This window comes from Ranitomeya variabilis, chromosome 1, assembly GCF_051348905.1.
Source record: "Ranitomeya variabilis isolate aRanVar5 chromosome 1, aRanVar5.hap1, whole genome shotgun sequence".
NCBI classification, from domain to species: domain Eukaryota; kingdom Metazoa; phylum Chordata; class Amphibia; order Anura; family Dendrobatidae; genus Ranitomeya; species Ranitomeya variabilis.
In genome coordinates this window covers 1,110,902,261-1,110,925,959 of record NC_135232.1, presented here as the reverse complement: position 1 = coordinate 1,110,925,959, position 23,699 = coordinate 1,110,902,261, and the positions used below count along the sequence as shown (strand labels likewise).

Below are 23,699 nucleotides of genomic sequence, written 5' to 3'. Positions count from 1 at the left end.
GAAACAAACCTTAATGCAGCGTATCCCTCGCTTTTCTTTTTTTCTTTCCTGGCTTTGCCTTTTATCAACATTTTATTATTTTAAAGGAAACACACTTACTGTCCGAAGTTCATTATTGCTAGTTAACCTGAACTTTTGTCCTGCAGCATGTTGTGCCTCTTTTTCCAATTCTTTAAGATGGATCTGTAATTGTACATTTCAAGGATATCACCCACACATCACAACATCAGAAAAATGCAATTTTTAACCCCTAAAGCGATATTCCATCTGCAATTTACTGCTTATTAAAATCTTCAGCTGTTCTTGAGATTTTAACATGTTTTCTTTGTTTACAACTCGTTGCCTTGGAGACCGACCACCTCTGCCTGACAGCAGAACATGCTCAGTTGCTTACAAACTGTTTTCTATTGAGTTTGCAAGCGCTGCTCTGAAGCTGGCCAGGGTCGTTGGTGGGCGCTGTTACCTCCTAGTCCCAATCAGCTTCAGCTCAGCGCTTAAAAGGTAGACAACAGCGGTGGTCGCCTCCTAGACAACAAGCTGTAAACAAAAAAAGTGTTAATATCTCAAATTGAAAATTGCAAAAGAGCTTGCTTTAACAAGCATTATCTGACAATATCCATCTATCCACCGAATAATTTCCCCATAGGGCCTAAATAACATATAATGCAAAAAAAGTAATAATTCTGAGGGCTTTTAGTTTGTTCCTGGGGTTTAAGTCACAAGTTTGCCTCCCCTCAAAAAGCAACATTTCTCGCAGCTTTATCCAAACATAATCTACTATATAATTGTCTAAGGGTCACTTCCGTCTTTCTGTCTGTCCTTCTGCCTTTCTGTCTGTCACGGATATTCATTGGTCGCGGCCTCTGTCTGTCATGGAAATCCAAGTCGCTGATTGGTCGTGGCAAAACGCCCACGACCATTGCCACGACTAATCAGCGACGGGCAAAGTCCAGGGGAAACATGGCCGCTCCTTCCTCCCAGCAGTCAGTGCCCGCTCCATACTCCCCTCCAGTCAGCGCTCACACAGGGTTAATGCCAGCGTTAATGGACCGCGGTGTAACGCACTCCATTAACGCAGCTATTAACCCTGTGTGACCAACTTTTTACTATTGATGCTGCCTATGCAGCATCAATAGTAAAAAGATCTGTTACAAAGAATAATAATAAAAAAAAAGATTATTCTCACCCTCCGACGTGGCGCGGTGTCCTCGGCAGTGCAAGCGGCAGGTTCCGGTGCCAAGGATGCTATGCGAGAAGGACCTGCCATGACGTCACGGTCATGTGACCGCGACGTCATCACAGGTCCTGCGCGCCTGCGTGAGAAGGACCTGCCATGACGTCACGGTCATGTGACCGCGACGTCATCAAAGGTCCTGCGCTCATACCAAACCTGGGACCGGAAGCTGCCGCGTGCACCGCACACAGGCGCCAGGACTTCCACGGCACTTCGGAAGATGAGTATATGTTTATTTTTTATTTTACGTCACTGGGCAATATACTACGTTACTGGGCAATATACTACATGGCTGACCAATATACTACATACTACGTGGCTGGGCAATATAATACGTCGCTGGGCAATATACTACGTGACTGGGCAATATACTACGTCACTGGGCAATATACTACGTCGCTGGGCAATATACTACGTGGGCTGTGCAATATACTACGTGACTGGGCAATATACTACGTGGGCTGTGCAATATACTACGTGGCTGGGCAATATACTACATGGCTGGGCAATATACTACGTGGCTGGGCAATATACTACGGGACTGGGCAATATACTACGTGGCTGGGCAATATACTACGTGGCTGGGCAATATACTACGTGACTGGGCAATATACTACGTGGCTGGGCAATATACTACGTGGCTGGGCAACATACTACGTGGCTGGGCAACATACTACGTGGCTGGGCAATATACTACGTGGCTGGGCAATATACTACGTGGCTGGACAATATACTACGTGGCTGGGCAATATACTACGTGGGCTGTGCAATATACTACGTGGACATGCATATTCTAGAATACCCGATGCGTTTGAATCGGGCCACCATCTAGTAGTACATAAGTTATTTCATAATATACCTTTAAAGCAGCCAGAATGACAATAAAAAGCACATTGTATTTACCCCTAACAGCACTGATGTCCTCTTTAGCTCTTCTTGATTTATTACTATGGAGCAGTTTTCCATTGCTAGAAACCAAATAAACACATAGTTTTACATAAAATTACAACAACAACAACGGCTGAACATCATAAGATGAAATTAACAACTTTGTAACGTATCTAGGACTTCACATAGTTTAGCTTCCTCCATCTTAGTATGGTTGTTATTTAGTACAGACGATCTTTGTGTGTGGTTCATAAGCTAGCAGGCAGATTCACTATTAGTTTCTGAATCATTTGACTAAAGCAGGAGTGCACAACATTTTTTGATCCAAGGACAACAATGTCATAATAAACTAATCCCAAGGACTGCAAAAAATTTAAAGAGGCACTTACATGAATACATCACCAGAACCACCATCAGTACATCAATATACACATTTGTTATGAGCGCGGCCTCACCAACTAGACGGCTTCTGCCCAGTAGCGTAGCTACTGGGGGGCAGAGGGGGCGGTCGCCCAGGGCCCCACAATCTGAGGGGGCCCACCCCGAGCTACACTACTGCAACTGTATCGGCGCCTATAGGGGTGCTGCCTTATATTACAGGGTCTGCCTATAGGGGTGCTGTCTTATATTACAGGGTCTGCCTATAGAGGTGCTGCCTTATACTACAGGATCTGCCTATAGGGATGCTGCCTTATATTCCAGTATTCCAGGGTCTGCCTATAGGGGTGCTGCCTTATATTACAGGGTCTGCCTATAGGGGTGCTGTCTTATATTACAGGGTCTGCCTATAGGGGTGCTGCCTTTTACTACAGGATCTGCCTATAGGGGTGCTGCCTTATATTCCGGTATTCCAGGGTCTGCCTATAGGGGTGCTGCCTTATATTACAGGGTCTGCCTATAGGGGTGCTGCCTTATATTACAGGGTCTGCCTATAGGGGTGCTGCCTTATATTACAGGATCTGCCTATAGGGGTGCTGCCTTATATTACAGGGTCTGCCTATAGGGGTGCTGTCTTATACTACAGGGTCTGCCTATAGGGGTGCTGCCTTATATTACAGGGTCTGCCTATAGGGGTGCTGTCATATACTAAAGGGTCTGCCTATGGGGGTGCTGCTTTGTACTACAGGGTCTGCCTATAGGGGTGCTGCCTTATATTACAGGGTCTGCCTATAGGGGTGCTGTCTTATATTACAGGGTCTGCCTATAGGGGTGCTGCCTTTTACTACAGGATCTGCCTATAGGGGTGCTGCCTTATATTCCGGTATTCCAGGGTCTGCCTATAGGGGTGCTGCCTTATATTCCAGGGTCTGCCTATAGGGGTGCTGCCTTATATTACAGGGTCTGCCTATAGGGGTGCTGCCTTATATTACAGGGTCTGCCTATAGGGGTGCTGCCTTATATTACAGGATCTGCCTATAGGGGTGCTGCCTTATATTACAGGGTCTGCCTATAAGGGTGCTGCCTTATATTACAGGGTCTGCCTATAGGGGTGCTGTCTTATACTACAGGGTCTGCCTATAGGGGTGCTGCCTTATATTACAGGGTCTGCCTATAGGGGTGCTGTCATATACTAAAGGGTCTGCCTATGGGGGTGCTGCTTTATACTACAGGGTCTGCCTATGGGGTGCTGCCTTATACTACAGAGTCTGCCTATGGGGTGCTGCCTTGTGCAATAGAGTCTGCCTATGGGGTGCTGCCTTATACTACAGAGTCTGCCTATGGGTGCTGCCTTGTGCAATAGAGTCTGCCTATGGGGGATGCATTATACAGTATACTGTAGAGTTTGCATATGGGGCTGCCTTGTGCTATAGTGTCTGCCTATGGGAGGTGCATTATACAATATATAGTAGGCCTATGGGGAGTGCATTATACTATATGGAGGCGTATGGGGAGTGCATTATACTACATTTAGGACTATCTGGTGCCTTATACTATATGGAGGCTATCTAGGGAGCCATCATACAATGTGGAGATTACAGCGAGGGGGCCATCGTACAGTGTGAGGATTACAGTGAAGGGGCCATCATGTGTTGGAGCCATCCAACAGTTTGGAGGCTACTAAGGGGTCAGTATACTGTGTGGGTGGTACTATACAGTGAGGGGGCATTATACTGTGTATAAGAGAGCATCATACTGTGTTTATTGGGGAGCTGTACAGGGGGAGACTTGGGACATTATTAAATGTAAAGTGGGTATTTATTGTTATAGGGGAACTCAGTTTACTGTTACTATCAAAGGAGCACACAGGGCATTATTACTTTCTAGGAGGCAAAATTTGGGCACTGTTTTCTAGGGCACTTGCACCCGGCATTACCATATTCTAGAGGGTTGCTTTAGCATTTAGAAGGCACATAGAACCACACAGCAGGTGCAGTAATAGAGTCACATAGAGCAGCAGCAGCTCAGTATTGGGGTGTCAGCAGGATAAGGGGTTGGTGCAGGTTGGGAATAGATGGTGATGGGGCTGGAATATGAGAATTGAAACGTGTCTTTGTTGTATTCTCTGCAGACGAGTCCTGGGTGGAAGAAGTTGTGTCGGTCTGGGCCAGATGGAGAAGACGTGAAAAGTGAACGATTCCATCAGAAAGAACGTCAGCGGTAAGTCATTATCTGTAACTGTGCTGTGATCTCTTATATGTTCTGTAGGACGGGTATCTACCACTGACCATATGGCGGTAATATCAATATTGGTCTTTATAGAGAGATTATTTTCAGCAACAGTGTGGTCATCTGCTGAGGTTCTCATCCACTATTAAGGTGCGTCGCCCAGTTGTAATCAAAGTTATCTGGTTAGGGGCCCACTCAGAAGCTTCGCGCCCCCTGAGCCAAAACCCTAGCTACACCTCTGCTTCTGCCCGAGAGTATGCATATCACATACATCACTGCTGTTCCTGGCTCAGAAACATGCAAATCCTCATAGAACATAGTGTGTGTGCTGGGGGGATTCACAAGCCTGCAGTCACACAGAGTGACTGCAGACTTTTCATTTTAGACCGGACAACCGCTTTAAGTGAAAGACACTAACTTGTCATACCAAGCACTGCCACTACTAAACAAATATGAGACTATAGCTAGTTGACAATTTAGGGGACCCCGCAATCATAGTCAGACTGCCTCAAATCTAATTTTGATGGCCTATCCAAAGTTTGCTGTTATAGGACTAGAAAACCTGCTGTAATGCATGCATGATTCTGCCAACCAGGACAAATGCACAATACCTGTTAATTGTGCATGCATCCGGGCACGTATGTGTGATGAAGAAGTGAGCATGGCCAGATAACCCCTTCAAATATATTATTAATTATTAGAAACGTTTGGGTTCATTCTGAAAAAATAAATAAAAAAAAAACAACTAAAGCATATTAAATGATCTTTTGATTACACAAATAAAAGCAAATAAGCACTATTAAAAATAATATCCATTCCTACCAGCCAAAATAGTAATAAGTGGAAGCTCAATGGTGTAAAACAAATCCCACAATCCTTCTGCCTGCAAAATAATAATAATAATGCTTAACATGTGACTTATAGTAATGATAAATACTAAGTGCAATATTGCATTATCTCTCTGCTGTGTTGTGTATAAATATGTGATTCTTCAGATTATTCTTTGCCTGATGAAGAGACCTGAGTAGTCTCAAAAGCTTGCAATTTGTTACCATCTTTTCAATTAGCCATTAAAAGATATCAACCACTGAGGACTCTCAATCTAATATATAAAGCTGAATGTGTGTATGTGTGTATGTATGTCCGGGATTGGCATCTGAACCGTCGCAGCTACAGCCACAAAATTTTGCACAGTCACACGTCTGGACCCCGAGAGCGTCATAGGCTATGTTGTGAGGTGAAATTTTAACCCCGCGCTTTCCAATTCACCAAACAATTTTGCCCCTATCTACATAATGGGGAAAAAATGAAAGGAAAAGTGTTGGAGGCAAATTAACAGCTGCCAGATGTGAACAAGGGGGACTTAAAGAGTGAGAGCGATGGCGCCAAACAGTATATACTGTACAGTTGCTAAGGTGGGGCCCCGACATGGGATAATCACCACACCGCCACGGGGATATGAACACACACACAAAATGCGCCACACACTACCACGTGCTCGAACACATATACCACCCTCAGCGCACATTTCACCACACATACACCAACCTCGCCACATAAAAGTCGAAACACAAAAGTCGCTGCTCAAAACTCGCCACATGCAAAACTCGCCACACGTGCAAAACTCACCTCATGGAAAACTCGCCACACGCAAAACTTGCACACGCGGAAAAATTGCCACATGCACAAAAGTTGCAACACATGCAAAAGTTGCCTCACACAAAACTTGCACATACTCAAAAGGCACCACACATAAAACTCGCCACGCGCAAAACTCGCCATGCGCAAAACTTGCTGCACACAACTTGCTACACTAACCTGTCACATGCAACTCGACACACAAAAAGTCGCTACACGCATGTCGCCACACAAAACTCATCTCACAAAAGTCGCTACATGCATGTCGCCACACGCAACTCAACACACACAACTTGACACACGAAACTCGCCCTAAAACACACACAAGTCTGGTATTATCCTTCAAAAATAAAAATCTGATTAATAAGCAGACAAACTACAAGAGCAACAAATGTACCATATAGGAATCCGGCAGCTGTCAGTCACATGACCTGTCTATTATGTGTATGTGTGAGCTAATATATACTGCCAGGGGGTGGGCTTCCTGTTGGCTGGGGATTTATCAGGCTGCCAATTTAGCTTACAAATACTGAGGTAAAAATACTGACCAAATAACGTGTGAACGAGGTCTAATACAGGAGGAGATGATATACAGATATATACTATATACAGGAGGAGATGACAAACAGGTATATACTATTTACAGGGGAGATGACACACAGGTATATACTATATACAGGAGGAGATGACAGATATATACTATATACAGGAGAGATGACACACAGGTATATACTATATAGAGGAGGAGATGACATACAGGTACATACTACATACAGGAGGAGATGACATACAGGTATATACTATATACAGGAGGAGATGACACACAGGTATATACTATATACAGGAGCAGATTACCTACAGGTATATAGTATATACAGGAGGAGATGACATACAGGTATATACTATATACAGGAGGAGATGACACACAGATATATATTATATATAGGTGAGATGACACAGGTATATACTATATACAGGAGGAGATTACATACAGGTATATACTATATATAGGAGATGACATACAGGTATATACTATATACAGGGGAGATGACACAGCAGGTATATACTATATACAGGGGAGATGACATACAGGTATATACTATATACAGGAGGAGATGACACACAGATATATATTATATATAGGTGAGATGACACAGGTATATACTATATACAGGAGGAGATTACATACAGGTATATACTATATATAGGAGATGACATACTGGTATATACTATATACAGGGGAGATGACACAGCAGGTATATACTATATACAGGGGAGATGACATACAGGTATATACTATATACAGGAGATGACATACAGGTGTATACTATATATAAGGGAGATGACAAACATGTATATTCTGAGGTGAAAATGAGAGGTGTGAGGTGAAAATGAAAAGGTGTGAGTGCAAAATGAGAGGAGTGAGGGAAAATAGTGGAGTGATCGGAAAATGACATGTGAGGTCGAAATGACAAGTGTTAGGGGGGAATGAGAGGAGTGAGGGGGAAAATAAGAGGTGTGAGGGGGAAAATGAAAGATGTGATGGGGAAAATGAGTGGCGTGATGGGAAAATAAGAGAAGTGAGGTGCTATAACTAACCACAGATATTTACTATGCCCAGGCAACGCCGGGCTCTTCAGCTAGTTCTAAATATGTTTCTATCTACTGGCTAACACGGTACCAAGATATATATCTTTCCTGTAAGTGAAACAAAACAGGCAACTCTTGATGTGACAGTATACAGACCTTTTCTTACCTGAAGCCGGTGCTGTAGACTCACCATCAGATGATACAAAATAGACAATTTCTTGCAAGTGATATGGAGCTGAAACACACAACACAGAAACAGAATTCTTAAAGGTGAAAATTGTCACCAAATTTATGCTTCCCAATCTGAGGGCAGCATAAAATAGGGATAGTGACTCTGAGTCCAGCTTCTTATAGTTTTGATCATATCACTGCTTTATCAGCTGCAGCTCTGCTAGTCCTCTCAGTGATGAGCTCTGTATAAATCCATCCCTGCCACTGATTAACTTTCACTGTGCATAGGCAGAAAAATGCCATCAACGATGGGGGGTGGGAATAGACAGAATATCAAATATTTCATTGGCGGAGCTCATTATTGTCAAGTAAAATAATTTTGGGGGTTTACACAAAAGATCATCGTTCTCAGCAGCGCGTCATCTTGTATAAACAGGACATAAACTGTTGAGAGAAATGGCACTCTATGCGCACTGAACGATCTGTTACAGATCAGTGTGCATCTGAAATGCAGTTTGCCTGTGTAAAAAGGCTATTAAGTGGCCGAAGATTGGTAAATAATTTGTTTGATGATGCAAATTTGTCCAATGGGCAGCACGGTGGCACAGTGGTTAGCACTGTAGCCTTGCAGTGCTGGGGTCCTGGGTTCAAATCCCACCAAAGACAACATCTGCAAGGAGTTTGTATGTTCTCTACGTGTTTGCTTGGGTTTCCTTCAGGTTCTTCGGTTTCCTCCCACATTCCAAAGACAAACTGATAGGGATTCTAGATTGTGAGCCCCATCGGGGACAGTGATGATTATGTCTGTAAAGCGCTGTGGAATATGATAGTGCTATATAAGAAAAGTATAATAAATAAATAAACAATGAAAAAGTATGATGAAACAAACATTAGAATAATCCTACAGGTGGAACTTTCCTTTGCTACATAGCATCTGTAAATATTAGTCAACTCATCAATTTCAACTGCTGCATTTTTGTGTCTATGTGATAGTGGAAAACATCTAATACAACAGCAGAAATACTTATTATACAAACACGACTATCTGGAGCATCGCCTACAACGCCGGGGTCCAAAGTTTCACAGTGTTTCCTCACTAAATCTTCAAAGCAAGAATTGCTGTCAGCTGGATTTAAAAGCCAGGCGGCTATTCTTGGATCTAAGATAACGCTGTGTGCCACTAAAAATAAAATATAAATAACATATGAGGTCTATGAGGAAAAACGTAAAAATAATAATACAGCAATTAATATCACATGGAGTCTAAAAAAACCATTCATAATAAACACGATAAAGGGAAGAAAATATGGAAGAAAATAAAAATAATCCAAACTTCCACATCCCTCACTTGGGTACCGACCAACCAGTTATCCGGGACTCTTAGTAAGGCTGGGTTCACATTGCGTTAACAGCAGCCTGTTCAACATATGCGTTAAACGGGCTGCGTTAACGCAAGTGCCGACATGCCAAATCGCTAGCGCATATACTGTAGAGCTAGCAGATGCTCTATCTGCACTAGCGGTGATGGACCCGGAAACGCTGCAGCCCGCGTTCCAGGGTCCGTCACTCAATGACAGCACATCGCTAGTGCACAACCATTGTGGGCGTTGGCTAGCGATGCGTACGACATAGGAAGTAATGGCGGCGTTAACGGACTGTGTTACACCGTGTTATGCCGCGGTGTAACGTAGTCCGTCTAACAGACGCCTATAACGTAATGTGAACCCAGCCTAAGGGATTGTGTGCAGTCTAGTAGGTAGTAGGAATTACTGTTCTTTTGAGATAGGAGAGACCAACATTTTCTACTGGGTCACTGTGCAGCTGGACAGATTGAATGCACAGTATATGAAGGGGTTGGTTAGATGTTGTCTGGGGCAGAACCCCCAGAGATAACTTTGGTAACTAGCTGGTATTTCCATCACAACAGGGTGAGCGGTAGCCCATACCAACCGAAAAGGATAAAACATTCGAGAACTGTTACTGTGCCCTCATTCCCGCCTGTAACCACCATGTGCCATTTGTACTACTGCTGTATTTTTCATGTACCAGAGGGACCACTGGACCCCCTCAGCCTCTAAGGCCGGGGTACAACTGCTGCCTCTGCACCCACCTTTATTTGCATCTTACCGTTTCTGCAGTTTATAAACTTCCGGTAAATCATTCGAAGAAAATCCTTAGCATTGAAACAAATAACCGTAGCTTTGCTCTGTAAGATGTGGAGTAGCACGCTGCTGTAATCAATAGACCACAACACACAAGGATTATTTAGTTTACATAAGATTAGTTTTTTAGTTTTAATTCATAAGCTAGGTGCTAAGTTGCTTTTTAGTAACAAACTGCACCCAGGGACAGGGGTTTCCTGAAAGGGGACAACCCATTTAGCTTAAGTTTAACTATTTTAAGAATTAAATCACAAAATCACAACACCCAGCAGAATAGTGAGTGCAGCTCTGGAGTATAATACAGGATGTAACTCGGGATCAGTAATGTAATGTATGTACACAGTGACTGCACCAGCAGAATAGTGAGTGCAGCTCCGGAGTATAATACAGGATGTAACTCAGGATCAGTAATGTAATGTATGTACACAGTGACTGCACCAGCAGAATAGTGAGCGCAGCTCCAGAGTATAATACAGGATGTAACTCAGGATCAGTAATGTATGTACACAGTGACTGCACCAGCAGAATAGTGAGCGCAGCTCTGGAGTATAATACAGGGTGTAACTCAGGATCAGTAATGTAATGTATGTACACAGTGACTGCACCAGCAGAATAGTGAGCGCAGCTCTGGAGTATAATACAGGGTGTAACTCAGGATCAGTAATGTAATGTATGTACACAGTGACTGCACCAGCAGAATAATGAGTGCAGCTCTGGATTATAATACAGGATGTAACTCAGGATAAGTAATGTAAAGTATGTACAGAGTGCCTGCATCAGCAGAATAGTGAGTGCAGCTCTGCAGTATAATACAGGAAGTAACTCAGGATCAGTATGAGATAAGCAATGTATTGTATGTACACAATGACTGCATCAGCAGAGTTTTGAGTTCATGTCTGGGGTACAGAACAGGAAGTAACTCATACTCAGTGCAGGATCAGTAATGTAATGTATGTACATAGTGACTGCACCAGCAGAATAGTGAGTTCAGCTCTGGTTTACAATCCAGGATCTAAATAATTTTTTGTTATAGTAATACTAATGTAAATTTTGAGCAAACTAATAATTAAGGTATTTATATGTAAAAGTGTCCAGAGGTACATACAATGTCTAAAATATTGAGTTGATAAAATACAAAATAATGTTGTCATTCAGTTATGACATAATTCTGAGTCACACAAAAAATAAGTATACCTTAAAAAGTTATGTTGTGTCTGATCTTTTTCCCACAAATTATTATCTGTCACGGTCATATGAACGTAACTATTGTCATCTTGATCTGTTTCAGCATTACTAGACACATCATCTCTCTTCTTTTTAATTAGTACTAGAATTCCATTCATTAATGTAGTTCCATCCTGTGAGAAAATATTTAGGTATAAACTAAGTGCAAGGCAATATTCATTACATTTACAATTAACCAAGAATGATGATTAAAATAATGATGAATTAAAAATATAATAACATTAACTAAAGAGGAAATACACACGTGGTCAAAATTGTTTGTACTCCTCGTTTACTGACAGAAAAACCCACAATGGTCACAGAAATAACTTGAATCTGACAAAAGTAATAATAAATAAAAGATCTATGAAAATGAACAGATGAAAGTCAGACATTGCTTTTCAACCATGCTTCAACAGAATTTGTAAAAAAAAAAAATAAAACTCATGAAATAGGCCTGGACAGAAATGATGGTACCCCTGAAAATAATGTGACAAAAGGGACATGCAAAATCATGGTGTGTCCACTAACTAGCATCACAGGTGTCTACAGTCTTGGAATCAGTGAGTGGCCGGTATATAGGGCTACAGATACTCACTGTGCTGTTTGGTGACATGGTGTTTATAACACTCAACATGGACCAGAGGAAGCAAAGGTGAAAGTTATAAGACCATCTCCAAGCAGCTTGATGTTCTTGTGACTACAGTTGCACATATTATTCAGAAATGTAAGATCCATGGGACTGTAGCCGACCTCCCTGGATGTGGCCACAGGAGGAAAATTGATGACAAATCAAAGAGACGGATAATACGAATGGTAACAAAAGAGCCCAGAAAAACTTCTAAACAGATTAAAGGTGAACATCAAACTCAAGAAACATCAGTGTCAGATCGCACCATCCGTCATTGTATGAGCCAAAGTGGACTTCATAGGAGATGACCAAGGAGGACACCATTGTTGAAAAAAAATCATAAAAAAACAGACTTGAATTAGCCAAACTACATGTTGACAAGCCACAAAGCTTCTGGGAGAACGTCCTATGGACAGATGAGACAAAATGGAACTTTTTGGCAAGGCACATCAGCTCTATGTTCAAAGATGGAAAAATGAAGCATATCAAGAAAAAAAACACTGTCCCTACTGTGAAACATGGAGGAGGCTATGTTATGTTCTGGGGCTGCTTTGCTGCATCTGGCACAGGGTGTCTAGAATCTATGTAGGGTACAATGAAATTTCAAGACTATCAAGGGATTCCAGAGAGAAACGTGCTGCCCAGTGTCAGAAAGCTTGGTGTCAGTTGCAGGTCATGGGTCTTGCAACAGGATAATGACCATAAACACACAGAAAAAAACACCCAAGAATGGCTAAGAGGAATGCATTGGACTATCCTGAAGTGGCCGTGACCTAAATCCTATTGAGCATCTTTGGAAAGAGCTGAAACAAGCCGTCAGGAAAAGGCAACCATCAAACACGAGACAACTGGAGCAGTTTGCTCTTGAGGAGTTGGCCAAAATACCTGTTCTCATTGACAGTTACAGGAATCGTTTGATTGCAGTGATTGCCTCAAAAGGTTGTGCAACAAAATATTAAGTTAAGGATACCATCATTTCTGTCTAGGCCTATTTCATATGGTTTATTTTTCTAGAAATTCTGTGGAAGCATGGTTGAAAAGCAGTGTGACTTTGTTCATTTTCATAGATCTTTTATTTATTATTACTTTTGTCAGATTCAAGTTATTTCTGTGATTATTGTGGGTTTTTATGTAATTGAATGAGGAGTACGAACAATTTTGACCACATGTGTATGCGTTAACCAATCCTGCTACTACTACTGCATGGAAAACTTTCTTAAGAGTGAGTAATAATAATGATGATGATGATGATGATGAATATCACAAATCAGGGTCGGTTGATACGCTGACTTAACCCATTGGAGATATGGTCTTTTTACGTTATTTCCTCCTCTTCTTCCAAGAGCAATAACATATCCAAATGGGGTGGGATTAGGAGAAAAAAACTGAAATTTTGCTGTTGTTTTTTTGGCGTTTAGTTTTTACAAAGTTCAGTTTGCAGAAAAAACCCCTAATCTTAACCCTATTTCCAACCCTAACCCTAATTCCAACCCTAACCCTAAGGCTATGTGACCACGTTGCAGATTCATGTGAGGATTTTTCCGCACAGTTTTTGAAAAATCCGCAGGTAAAACGCACTGCGTTTTACTTGCGGATTTACCGTGGATTTCCAGTGTTTTTTATGCGGATTTCACCTGCGGATTCCTATTGAGAAACATGTGTAAAACGCTGCAGAATCCGCACAAAAAATTGACATGCTGCGGAAAATACAACGCAGCGTTTCCGCACGGTATTTTCCACACCATGGGCACAGCGGATTGGTGTTCCATACATTTACATGGTACTGTAAACATGATGGAAAACTGCTACGAATCCGCAGCCAAATCTGCACCGTGTGCATATAGCCCAATTTTAGCCCTAGTTCTAACCCCAACCCTAGTTCTAACCCTAACCCTAATTCTAACCCTAACCCTAGTTCTAACCCTAACCCTAGTGGAAAAATAAAAGTAAATATATTTTCTTTATTTTATTATTGTCCCTACCTATGGGAGTGATAAAGGGGGGGGGGGGGGTTATTATTTTTTTTATTTTGATCGCTGTGATAGAACCTATCACAGTGATCAAAATATACCTGGAACGAATCTGCCGGCCGGCACATTCGGCAGGCGCACTGCGCCCGCCATTTTGGAAGATGGCGGCGCCCATGCATAAGACAGATGGACACCGGGAGGGACACTGGAGGTCGGTAAGTATGCGGGGGTGGGATCGGACAGTGGGGGGGGGTGAGATCGGACGGAGGGGGGAGCACACGACAGGATGGAGGATGCGGCGGTGGATCGGTGGCGGGGGCAGATCGCGGTCTCCAGCCATGGCCGATGATATTGCAGCATCGGCCATGGCTGGATTGTAATATTTCACCAATTTTCATTGGTGAAATATTACGATTGCTCTGATTGAAAGTGAAACGTCACTTTCAACAGCCAATCAGAGCGATCGTAGCCACGGGGGCAAAACCACCCCCCCTGGGCTGAAGTACCACTCCCCCTGTCCCTGCAGGTCGGGTGAAATTTCAGTTAACCCTTTCACTCGACCTGCCGGAACGCAATCATTCTGTGACGCAGCATATGCGTCACAGGTCGGATTGGCACCGACTTTCATGACGCATATGCTGTGTCACAGGTCGGGAAGGGGTTAATAGATAATCTATACAAGATACATCATCATTATAGATTATCTATGAAACATGAAGTTGTAATATAAAAAAATATTCTATTTGAGATTGCTGGATTTTTTCCCTTTTCTAGTTAGCATATTGACACATGTACCTCACATAATTTTATACCATTGGTCAGTGAAGAAAGAATAATTAAGTTTTTACCATTAAAATGTTGTTTTACCCCAAGTTTAATTTTTATAAGGGCAAATAGGAAAAAATGGACCGCATACTGGATTGTGCATTTTCTTTTGAGTGCACCAATACCCTACATGTAATTGATAAATACTTTTCAGACTCAGTGGAAAGCTCAGAAGGGAAGGAGCACCATATCATAGTGCAGATAGCGCTCAGCGTAGAGCACAGGATAAGTGTGATCCAAAAGGTTATATGAAATGTTCCCAATAAAAGCTTTAACTCAATCCACAAAAAAAGCAAGTCACATTCGGGTCCATCGTTTGTTAATGAAAAATAGGGGCTTCCACGTCACTAGTATCACAAAGGCTCTGGAAAAGTGCTATGGCTCCTCGCCCCCAATAGAAATCCAGGGAATTCTGTGCTCACAAATCCAAATCTTCTGAGCCCCAGTGTATCTAAACCACATTTAGTGCTGCATGTCTGGCACTTCTATAGCGATGAGAGCCCGCTTAATTTACGGGTGCATGTCTCCAGAAGCATGAGTTTAGTACAATATACTGGGCACTACAAAATACTGGGCACTACAATGTATGGGCACTACAATGGCAGATTTGCAATTTTCACTTAGCAACATCCATTGCTACTCATTTCTGGACAAGAACAATTAAGTCAAAATCTTGATTACACTTGTAGATAAATTCCCAGAGGGATCTATTCATTATAATGAGGCAGCAGTTACTCTGGACTCCATCTGGCCTCTGTTCAGCGGTATCCTTCTTTTCAGAGATGCACAAAACTGTAGCCGACCGTGTTTTTATGCATGCCTAAAAAGACGGATACCGCTAGATCACGGCCAGACAGCAGATCAGGGCCCATAGAAACCACTTCACAATAATCCAATGCTTTCCTCTTAGCCATTCTTGGATGTTTTTAGCTGTGTGTTTTGGGTCATTATCCTGTTGGAGGACCCATGACCTGTTACTCAGACCAAGCTTTCTAACACTGTGCAGCACATATTGCTACAGAATGCCTTCATAGTCTTGGCATTTCATTGTACTGTGCACAGATTCAAGAAAACCTGTGCTAGATGCAGCAAAGCAGCCTCAAAACATCACCAAGCCTCCTCCATGTGTAATAGTAGTTAAATGTTGTTTCCTAAGCTTCATTTTTGCATCTGTGAATATAGAGCTCATGTGACTTGCCAAAAAGCTCCAATTTTGTCTTATCTGTCCTATGGACATTCTCTCAGAGCCTTTGTGTTTGTCACTATGCAGTTTGGCAAATTTCAGTCTCGCATTTTTATGATTTGCTTTCAACCATGGTTTCCTTCTTGGTCATCTTGCATGAAGTTCACTTTGGCCAATATATAGTGACATAATGGTGCAATCTGACACTGATGGACCTGACGTTCACCTCTAATCTCTTTAGAAGTTGTTCTGGGCTCTCGGGTTACCATCATACTTCTCTTCATTTTGTCATCAATGTTCCTCTTGAGGCCAGGTCCAGGGAAGTTGGCTATACACCCATAAACCTTTAACTTCTGAATAATATGTGCAACTGTAGTAACAGGAACATCAAGATGTTTGGAGATGATCTTATTGCTTTTACCTTTACCATGTTGGTCTATAATTTGCTTTCTTACCTGCTGAGATAACTCTCTCCTTAGCGTTCTTTGGTCCATGTTCAGTGTGGTACACACCATGATCCTAAACAGCACAGTGACTACTTTTCACCCTCAATATCATTACTGACTGATTACTAGTTTGTAGACATGCTAAACAGAACAAACCTTAGTTTAGCATGTCCATGTGGTCGAATTATTTTCATTTTTTCCAGGTCATTTTCATTAGTTTTTTCTTCTCATGACCACAACTGAAAAGCAATGTCTGATATTCATAAGTTGATAGTCAATAAATTTAAATTGTAAATTACTTTTGTCCGTTTCATGTTATTTCAGTGACCATTATGGGGTTTTAGTACTTTATCAGAAAGGTAACAATAATTTTGTCCATGTGTGTATATTTTAATGGTCTCATGCACCAGTCTATTCACACAAGGATTTTTAGACCACCATTCTCATGATCAGTAGGTGTCCTAGCGGACCCCAACTATGATGTATTTATCCCTGTTTCTGTGGACAATATAATGGAGGTATACATTAATGTCCATTCAATCAATTATTATTTTATTGTTGTCTGAAATATATGACGAAAACTGACCTTGGCTGGACAAAGCTGTGATGATCCATTCTGAAACAGCACAGTCAGTACAATGGCCTCAGCCCGGCTGGCCTCATCTAGCAAGCTGCAGTGCTGCTCCTGATTCATAGACCAAACGTTCCACAGATTTATCCCATCACTTGTCCTATTACATTTTCTCTTAACTTCAACTTCTGGAAAACTCATTGGCTTTTCAGTTGAATGTCTTTTTAATTCAGGTATAAGTGATTGACCTTCAGCATTTGTATCTAATGATAACAGTATCTTCCTGTGTCTTTCGCTTTCTCCACTCTCCTGTTCTATAGAAGGAATAATCATGGATGTTTGGACTTGATCTTCATTTATATCAATCCTGCTCATAATACTGGATGATAAAGATGTCGTAATGACTTTAAACTTCTCGGGAAGTTCAGTTTTAGCAGACTAATAACAAAACGCAAACATCGTTATTAGTACGTACAGTATTACAAAATACTTCTGCTGGGCTCATCGGTAGCAGGTGTCATGGAGTAGTGACACATGTCTTCATATCTAACATAGACCAACAGGTTGGGTTTCCACGTTCAGAGGGGGGTTTGTAGTTTTTGAAGCCAAAGTCAAGAATGGATTTAAAAAAAAAAAAGTGCGGTAGATGTTTTTCAAGGAGTTTTATAACATAATTTTGTTAAAAACTTCTTCATGAATGGACCTCATTTTTTTTCAAGTGACTTCCATTCATGATCCATTCTTGGTTTTAGTTTCACAGATTGCCTTAAAATACCTAAATGTGGAAGCCCAGACAAAAACCACTGACAGGTGAAGTGAATAACATTAATCATCTGATGACAACCCCACCTGCCAACGGTTGGATATACAATGCAAAGGCTCATTTAGACATTCAATTTTCACGTATGAGTGCTATCTGTGTGTTTCACTGCTAGTACTTGTACCTGTGATAAGTCTATGATGCCATTCACAAGCCCATGATTTTTTGCAGACCGAATGATCGACAGAAAATCACGTAGACATGTTCGATTGTGATCTGGGGGCCTGCTCAAAATCAGCAATGCAAGTGAATGGGTCCATCAAAAACATCAGACCAAACTTGAACTGTCAAAATGGAGAAGGTTGAGAAACTTTCTTATTTTTTTCTCCATGTACGAGAAAAACTGATGACACTCAAACCACTCTCTGATCAAAGTCTGATCAAAAAAATGAGTCTCTTTTTCTCAGATGTTGAAAAATCAGAAGTTTGACTGAGCCCTATGGTAATGTTCCCACAAAGAGTATTTGGTGAGTTTAGTTTTGTTTTTTTATTTGCGGTTTTATCGCATTTTTCACTTTGCATTTTTTTGTCTCTTTTTACTATGACATTCCCTGAATAAAGCCCTTCTACCCTTTTCCCGGAATAAAGTTTAAGCCGGATTTTTAAAGACCCTGTGACTCCCATTTATCATGCATTTCCCAAGATCCACAAAAATGTTTTCCCTCCCCCCTTTAGGGCTATTATTTCTGGTATTGGTTCACTCTCTGAAAATTTGGTGGAATGGGGTGACCATTATTTACAACCTTTAGTTATTAACCTTCCTGGATATATTAGAGATACAAAAATGGTAATTTCCGCATTGGACGGCTTTCAGTGGTCTCCCCATTTTTCTTGGGTAACTTGTGACGTGGTGGGTTTATACCCCTCTATTGCCCATAAAACTATTCTATCCAGTTTGACATACTTTCTTGATAAATATAGCTCCTATAGGGAGGAGATCCAATCTTTTATTTTGGATTCGGTTTCTTTTTTACTTACCCATAACTATTTTCCGTTTGATGGTGTATCTTTTATTCAAAAACAGGGTGTTAGTATGGGAGGCAATTGCTCCCCTTCACTAGATAATATTACTGTAGCGGATTGGGAAGAGAAGTACATCCTCAATGAAAATAATCCCTTTATTGAGAATATAGAATTTTTTGGTCGCTATATTGACGATTTGATATTGGTTTGGAAGGGTGAAACCACTTTGGTCACTGATTTTATCAGTTACATCAATAATAATGAATTTAATTTGTGTTTCACTTTTACCTTGTCTAAAATTTCTATTGATTACCTAGATATTTCTTTATCAGTGGATAAGTTTACGGATAAGGTAACAATTTCCCCTTTCAGAAAACCCTCTGACAGCAACTCGATTTTGGAGGCACATTCCTGTCACCCTAAATATGTAATCAAGAATATACCAGCGGGTGAGTTGACTAGGTTGAAAAGAAACTGTAGTTCAGCAATGAAATATGAACAGGAAGCTGAATTAGCAACACTTAGACTTAAAGATAGAGGCTATTCTAACTGGAATTTAACTAGGGCAAAAACAGTGGTTAATAGAATAGACAGAAACACATTACTGTCCAATAATGATGTGAATCCAGATTCCTTTTCTACAAAAACGATTAATAAAAATAAAAGAAATACCAACAATGGTAGAAAAAATAGAAAGAAACAATATAGTAGCCCTAATCTCCAAGATGTTGCATGCTCCCCGGTTATGATTAATTTTTCTATAAATTATAGTCCTCAATATGATGAAATTATACAAATTATTAAGAAATATGTTCGCATTCTACATAATGATCCGAAACTTGCACATATCTTAGATAATGCTCGCATTCGCTATTTAGCCAAAAGAGCACCTTCTTTACGAGACATCTTATCCCCGAGTCTCTATTCAAGCAGTAATTTGACTGCAACAAAAAATAAAACCTGGTTAACATACAAAGGCTTTTTTAAATGTGGTCACTATCCATGTAAAACGTGCAATTTTGTTAAAAAAAAACTAATAGTTTTACTTCCAGCGTGATGGGTATTACATATCCTATTCAAACAAATATAAATTGTAATTTTGAAGGAGTTATCTACTTGGTAGAATGTGTTTATACCTAAACTTCAGTATGTGGGATACACTATAGGTCCCCTTAAAAGAAGGTTTCGAAAACACCTCTCAGAAGCTACTAGCACTGTGACTCATAATATCTCAGCGGTGTCCAATCATTGCAAAATGGTAATACTGACAATCTTAAGGTAACTGCTATAGAGAAAGTCTTTAAATCACCCAGGGGGGGACTACAGATGAAAAGTATTAAATCGTGAATCCTTTTGGATATTTAGACTCCAGTCGAGAGTGCCGCTAGGTTTAAATAAACGCCTGGATCTTATATTGCAACTTGATTAACCAATTTTTATAGACATGTAGACCTTGTAAGAATAATTTCTATATGATTTTTTCATTAGTCCTAATTAATTCCAGTATCTTTGGTGGGCTTTTATAGTAAAAAATTTACCACCATTGCTCTGCTCACAAGTTTCATTAGTGCGGTTTTTCAAAGTTACCGGTTCATTACCGCAAGGATTCCAATGTTATAATCTTTGCTCATGTGGTTTCTACAGGGTTAATCCTTGGAGTGTTTGTGATTGCTCTCCTGATGTTTTTAATTAATGCACCTGTTGTTCTTAAGTCCTTTTGTATTTAATGTCAGTGATGTGGGTCTGTCTTTATACCATGAATAAGACCTGAATGGTTGAAACACGTCGGTGTGGACCAACAGGGACCCCTTTTCTATGTTGTATATGACCTAATTTTTAGTTTTAACATGTCTTCAATAAATTGATTTGTTAATGAAGATCTACGCTGGAGAACTTTCTTCTTCTATTTCTGGCTTTGGACTGCGCCTCTAATCAGGGTGGCTCCGTGCGTGGACATATACTGAACTCTGCGTGAGACTGGTGAGCTTACTTGATTTTTCTCCCTCTTTTTCCCTTTTCCTCTATACACACGGATTTTTATTTTGGCGCAGTAAAAGACTAATGCACAGCATTTTAAAATAATTACTCAACTTTTTGCTAAAAAGGCGCAAAAAATGGTAAAAGATGGGGAAAAAAAGAAAAATTGTATGTAGGGCAAAATTCATCAACGGCTTGCGCCATTTTGAAGAATTTGGGGTAAAAAACAGTAATGAATACTACAAGACATAAAATACAAACACTTAAAAAGGAGCAAATGATGAATCAAACCCTTACATTTTGCAATGATTTTCTAAAATTTCAGAAAACAGCACTAAAGCATAAACTGTAAGGAAAACATGTGAAATCAGCATTACAGCAAATGAACAGTTAGTTCTTGAAGTTAATGTGCTGAAAGCAAGAAAAATGGATAACAGTAAGAATGTAAGCAACAATGGCAAGGACAAATTGTGGTGACTAGATGACACAGATGGTCAAACTATCATTTGTGGTGACTAGATGGTCAAACTATCTCCAAAACGGCAGTTGTTGTAGGATGTTCCCAGCATATAGTGGTTCCCAAGTAGGCTTCTTGGGAAACTACAACTCCCAAAAGGTTGCAAGGGAATGTTGGGTGTTGTAGCTTCACAACACCTGGATTGCAGGCGACTGCTGACCTATTGTTTCATGTATGCAAACATAAAAGAGCTGTATAGTATTTTCTTAAAACTTGCCTTATCATCTCCTGTGAAATATGTATTGCTGCTGCAGACATCCGCGCTATCTGTCAAAACAGAAAATCTTCAACAAATGTGGTTGTGGTTATGAAAGGGACTCTTCATATAAAGAAAAAAAAAGGCAAAAGGTTTTTTTTCCTTTCGGTAAACCTTTTATTTCCAAAGCAACTGTAACGGCAGTAGAAATTACTCTAGACTCCATAATACAGTAAATTCGTAAATTCTTGAATTATTTTTTTGTCAGCAGCGGACATGGGCTGCTTTACGGCAACTTGTATCTACAGCTCTAGTCAGACTGTCGTCAATGACGGCACGCACTCTGCTGACGCTCTCGCAAGCCAATGGTGGAGAGACTGCCCTTACCTTAACATTCCTCCCCTGTTCCCCCGACACACGGAAAGAAAACACATGAAATTGATTCATAACTTTTATTTGGAGAGTAACCATAAAAACATCTCTCATCTTAAATCTGCAACAACCCTGTTTATTGGAGGGGTAAGGTCGCAGCTTTTCCTGTTACCATCGGAAGTTGTGGAGATATGCCGCCGGACTCCCGACACATGTTACCCAACTTACTCTTCCGCCAAACACTGCGACTTCATAACTTCTATAACTTATTAAACAAAATCAACCATTTCATCCCTTGAATGAAAAAACATTGGGAGGGTGGTGGGTGGGCAGCTAAATCAAACCTATATAGAAAGCGGCAGGAATCGCCTCAGACACCACCTCACACGCTGCAGCTGACTCCTCGTAAACTGTCACCGGAAGTGACGCACTCACAGCTCAAGGGGGGGGAACCGTGGAATAGTTAACCCTTTCCTGGCGTTCCGGAGAACAGGGTAGGAAAACAATAAAAACTTGGTCGGCCAGTCAGGGGGCCTCCGGCATATAAAGTCGGGCCCCCGCATTGTGATTTCTCTGCTATACAATTCTTACATAAGAGATGAGCGAATCAGTTCGCAGGACCCAGCTCCAGTAGCCACGCAAATGCTACTGGTAATTAGATTTCAAGGTAGTCCCTCAGGACAGCACACCAGAGGGAAGTCTTTCCTTGACCTATGATGGGACAGGGTCACGAGGGGTTAAGAGGCCGCTCCCACATCCATGCTCCAGTGTTTTTCAAAGTATCACAGAAGGATGGATGCAAATGGTCTATACGAGCCCTTTAAACTCATATTTAACCCCTTCATGACCCAGCCTATTTTGACCTTAATGACCTGGCCGTTTTTTGCAATTCTGACCAGTGTCCCTTTATGAGGTAATAACTCAGGAACGCTTCAACGGATCCTAGCGGTTCTGAGATTGTTTTTTCGTGACATATTGGGCTTCATGTTAGTGGTAAATTTAGGTCGATAATTTCTGAGTTTATTTGTGAAAAAAAATGGAAATTTGGCGAAAATTTTGAAAATGTCGCAATTTTCACATTTTTAATTTTTATTCTGTTAAACCAGAGAGTTATGTGACACAAAATATTTAACAAATAACATTTCCCACATGTCTACTTTACATCAGCACAATTTTGGAAACAATTTTTTTTTTTGCCAGGAAGTTATAAGGGTTAAAATTTGACCAGTGATTTCTCATTTTTACAACAAAATTTACAAAACCATTTTTTTTAGGGACCACCTCACATTTCAAGTCAGTTTGAGGGTTCTATATGGCTGAAAATACCCAAAAGTGACACCATTCTAAAAACTGCACCCCTCAAGGTGCTCAAAACCACATTCAAAAAGTTTATTAACCCTTCAGGTGTTTCACAGCAGCAGAAGCAACATGGAAGGAAAAAATGAACATTTTACTTTTTAGTCACAAAAATGATCTTTTAGCAACAATTTTTTTATTTTCCCAAGGGTAAAAGGAGAAACTGGACCACGAACAATGCTGTCCAATTTGTCCTGAGTACGCTGATACCTCATATGTGGGGGTAAACCACTGTTTGGGTGCACGGCAGGGCTCGGAAGGGAAGGAGCGCCATTTGATTTTTTGAATGAAAAATTGGCTCCAATCTTTAGCGGACACCATGTCGCATTTGGAGAGCCCCTGTGTGCCTAAACATTGG

General features: G+C 40.9%; 2 protein-coding genes across 2 annotated transcripts in view; both read right to left on the bottom strand.

Moving 5' to 3' along the window:
* POLN (DNA polymerase nu) overlaps positions 1-19,860 on the bottom strand; it is a 161,669-nt gene extending 141,809 nt beyond the window's left edge. The window contains 10 exon segments of the mRNA XM_077281185.1: positions 100-183; positions 2,138-2,202; positions 5,552-5,612; positions 8,124-8,192; positions 8,327-8,356; positions 9,190-9,308; positions 10,256-10,359; positions 11,485-11,648; positions 17,156-17,578; positions 19,814-19,860. Of these exon segments, the coding sequence (XP_077137300.1) occupies positions 100-183; positions 2,138-2,202; positions 5,552-5,612; positions 8,124-8,192; positions 8,327-8,356; positions 9,190-9,308; positions 10,256-10,359; positions 11,485-11,648; positions 17,156-17,515 (1,056 nt within the window). The 5' untranslated portion in view covers positions 17,516-17,578; positions 19,814-19,860.
* Positions 19,861-21,577: 1,717 nt separating this feature from the next.
* LOC143800298 (uncharacterized) overlaps positions 21,578-23,699 on the bottom strand; it is a 51,139-nt gene continuing 49,017 nt past the window's right edge. Inside the window, exon 5 of the mRNA XM_077281184.1 lies at positions 21,578-21,684. Within this exon, the coding sequence (XP_077137299.1) occupies positions 21,578-21,684 (107 nt within the window). The remainder of the gene's footprint in view (positions 21,685-23,699) is intronic.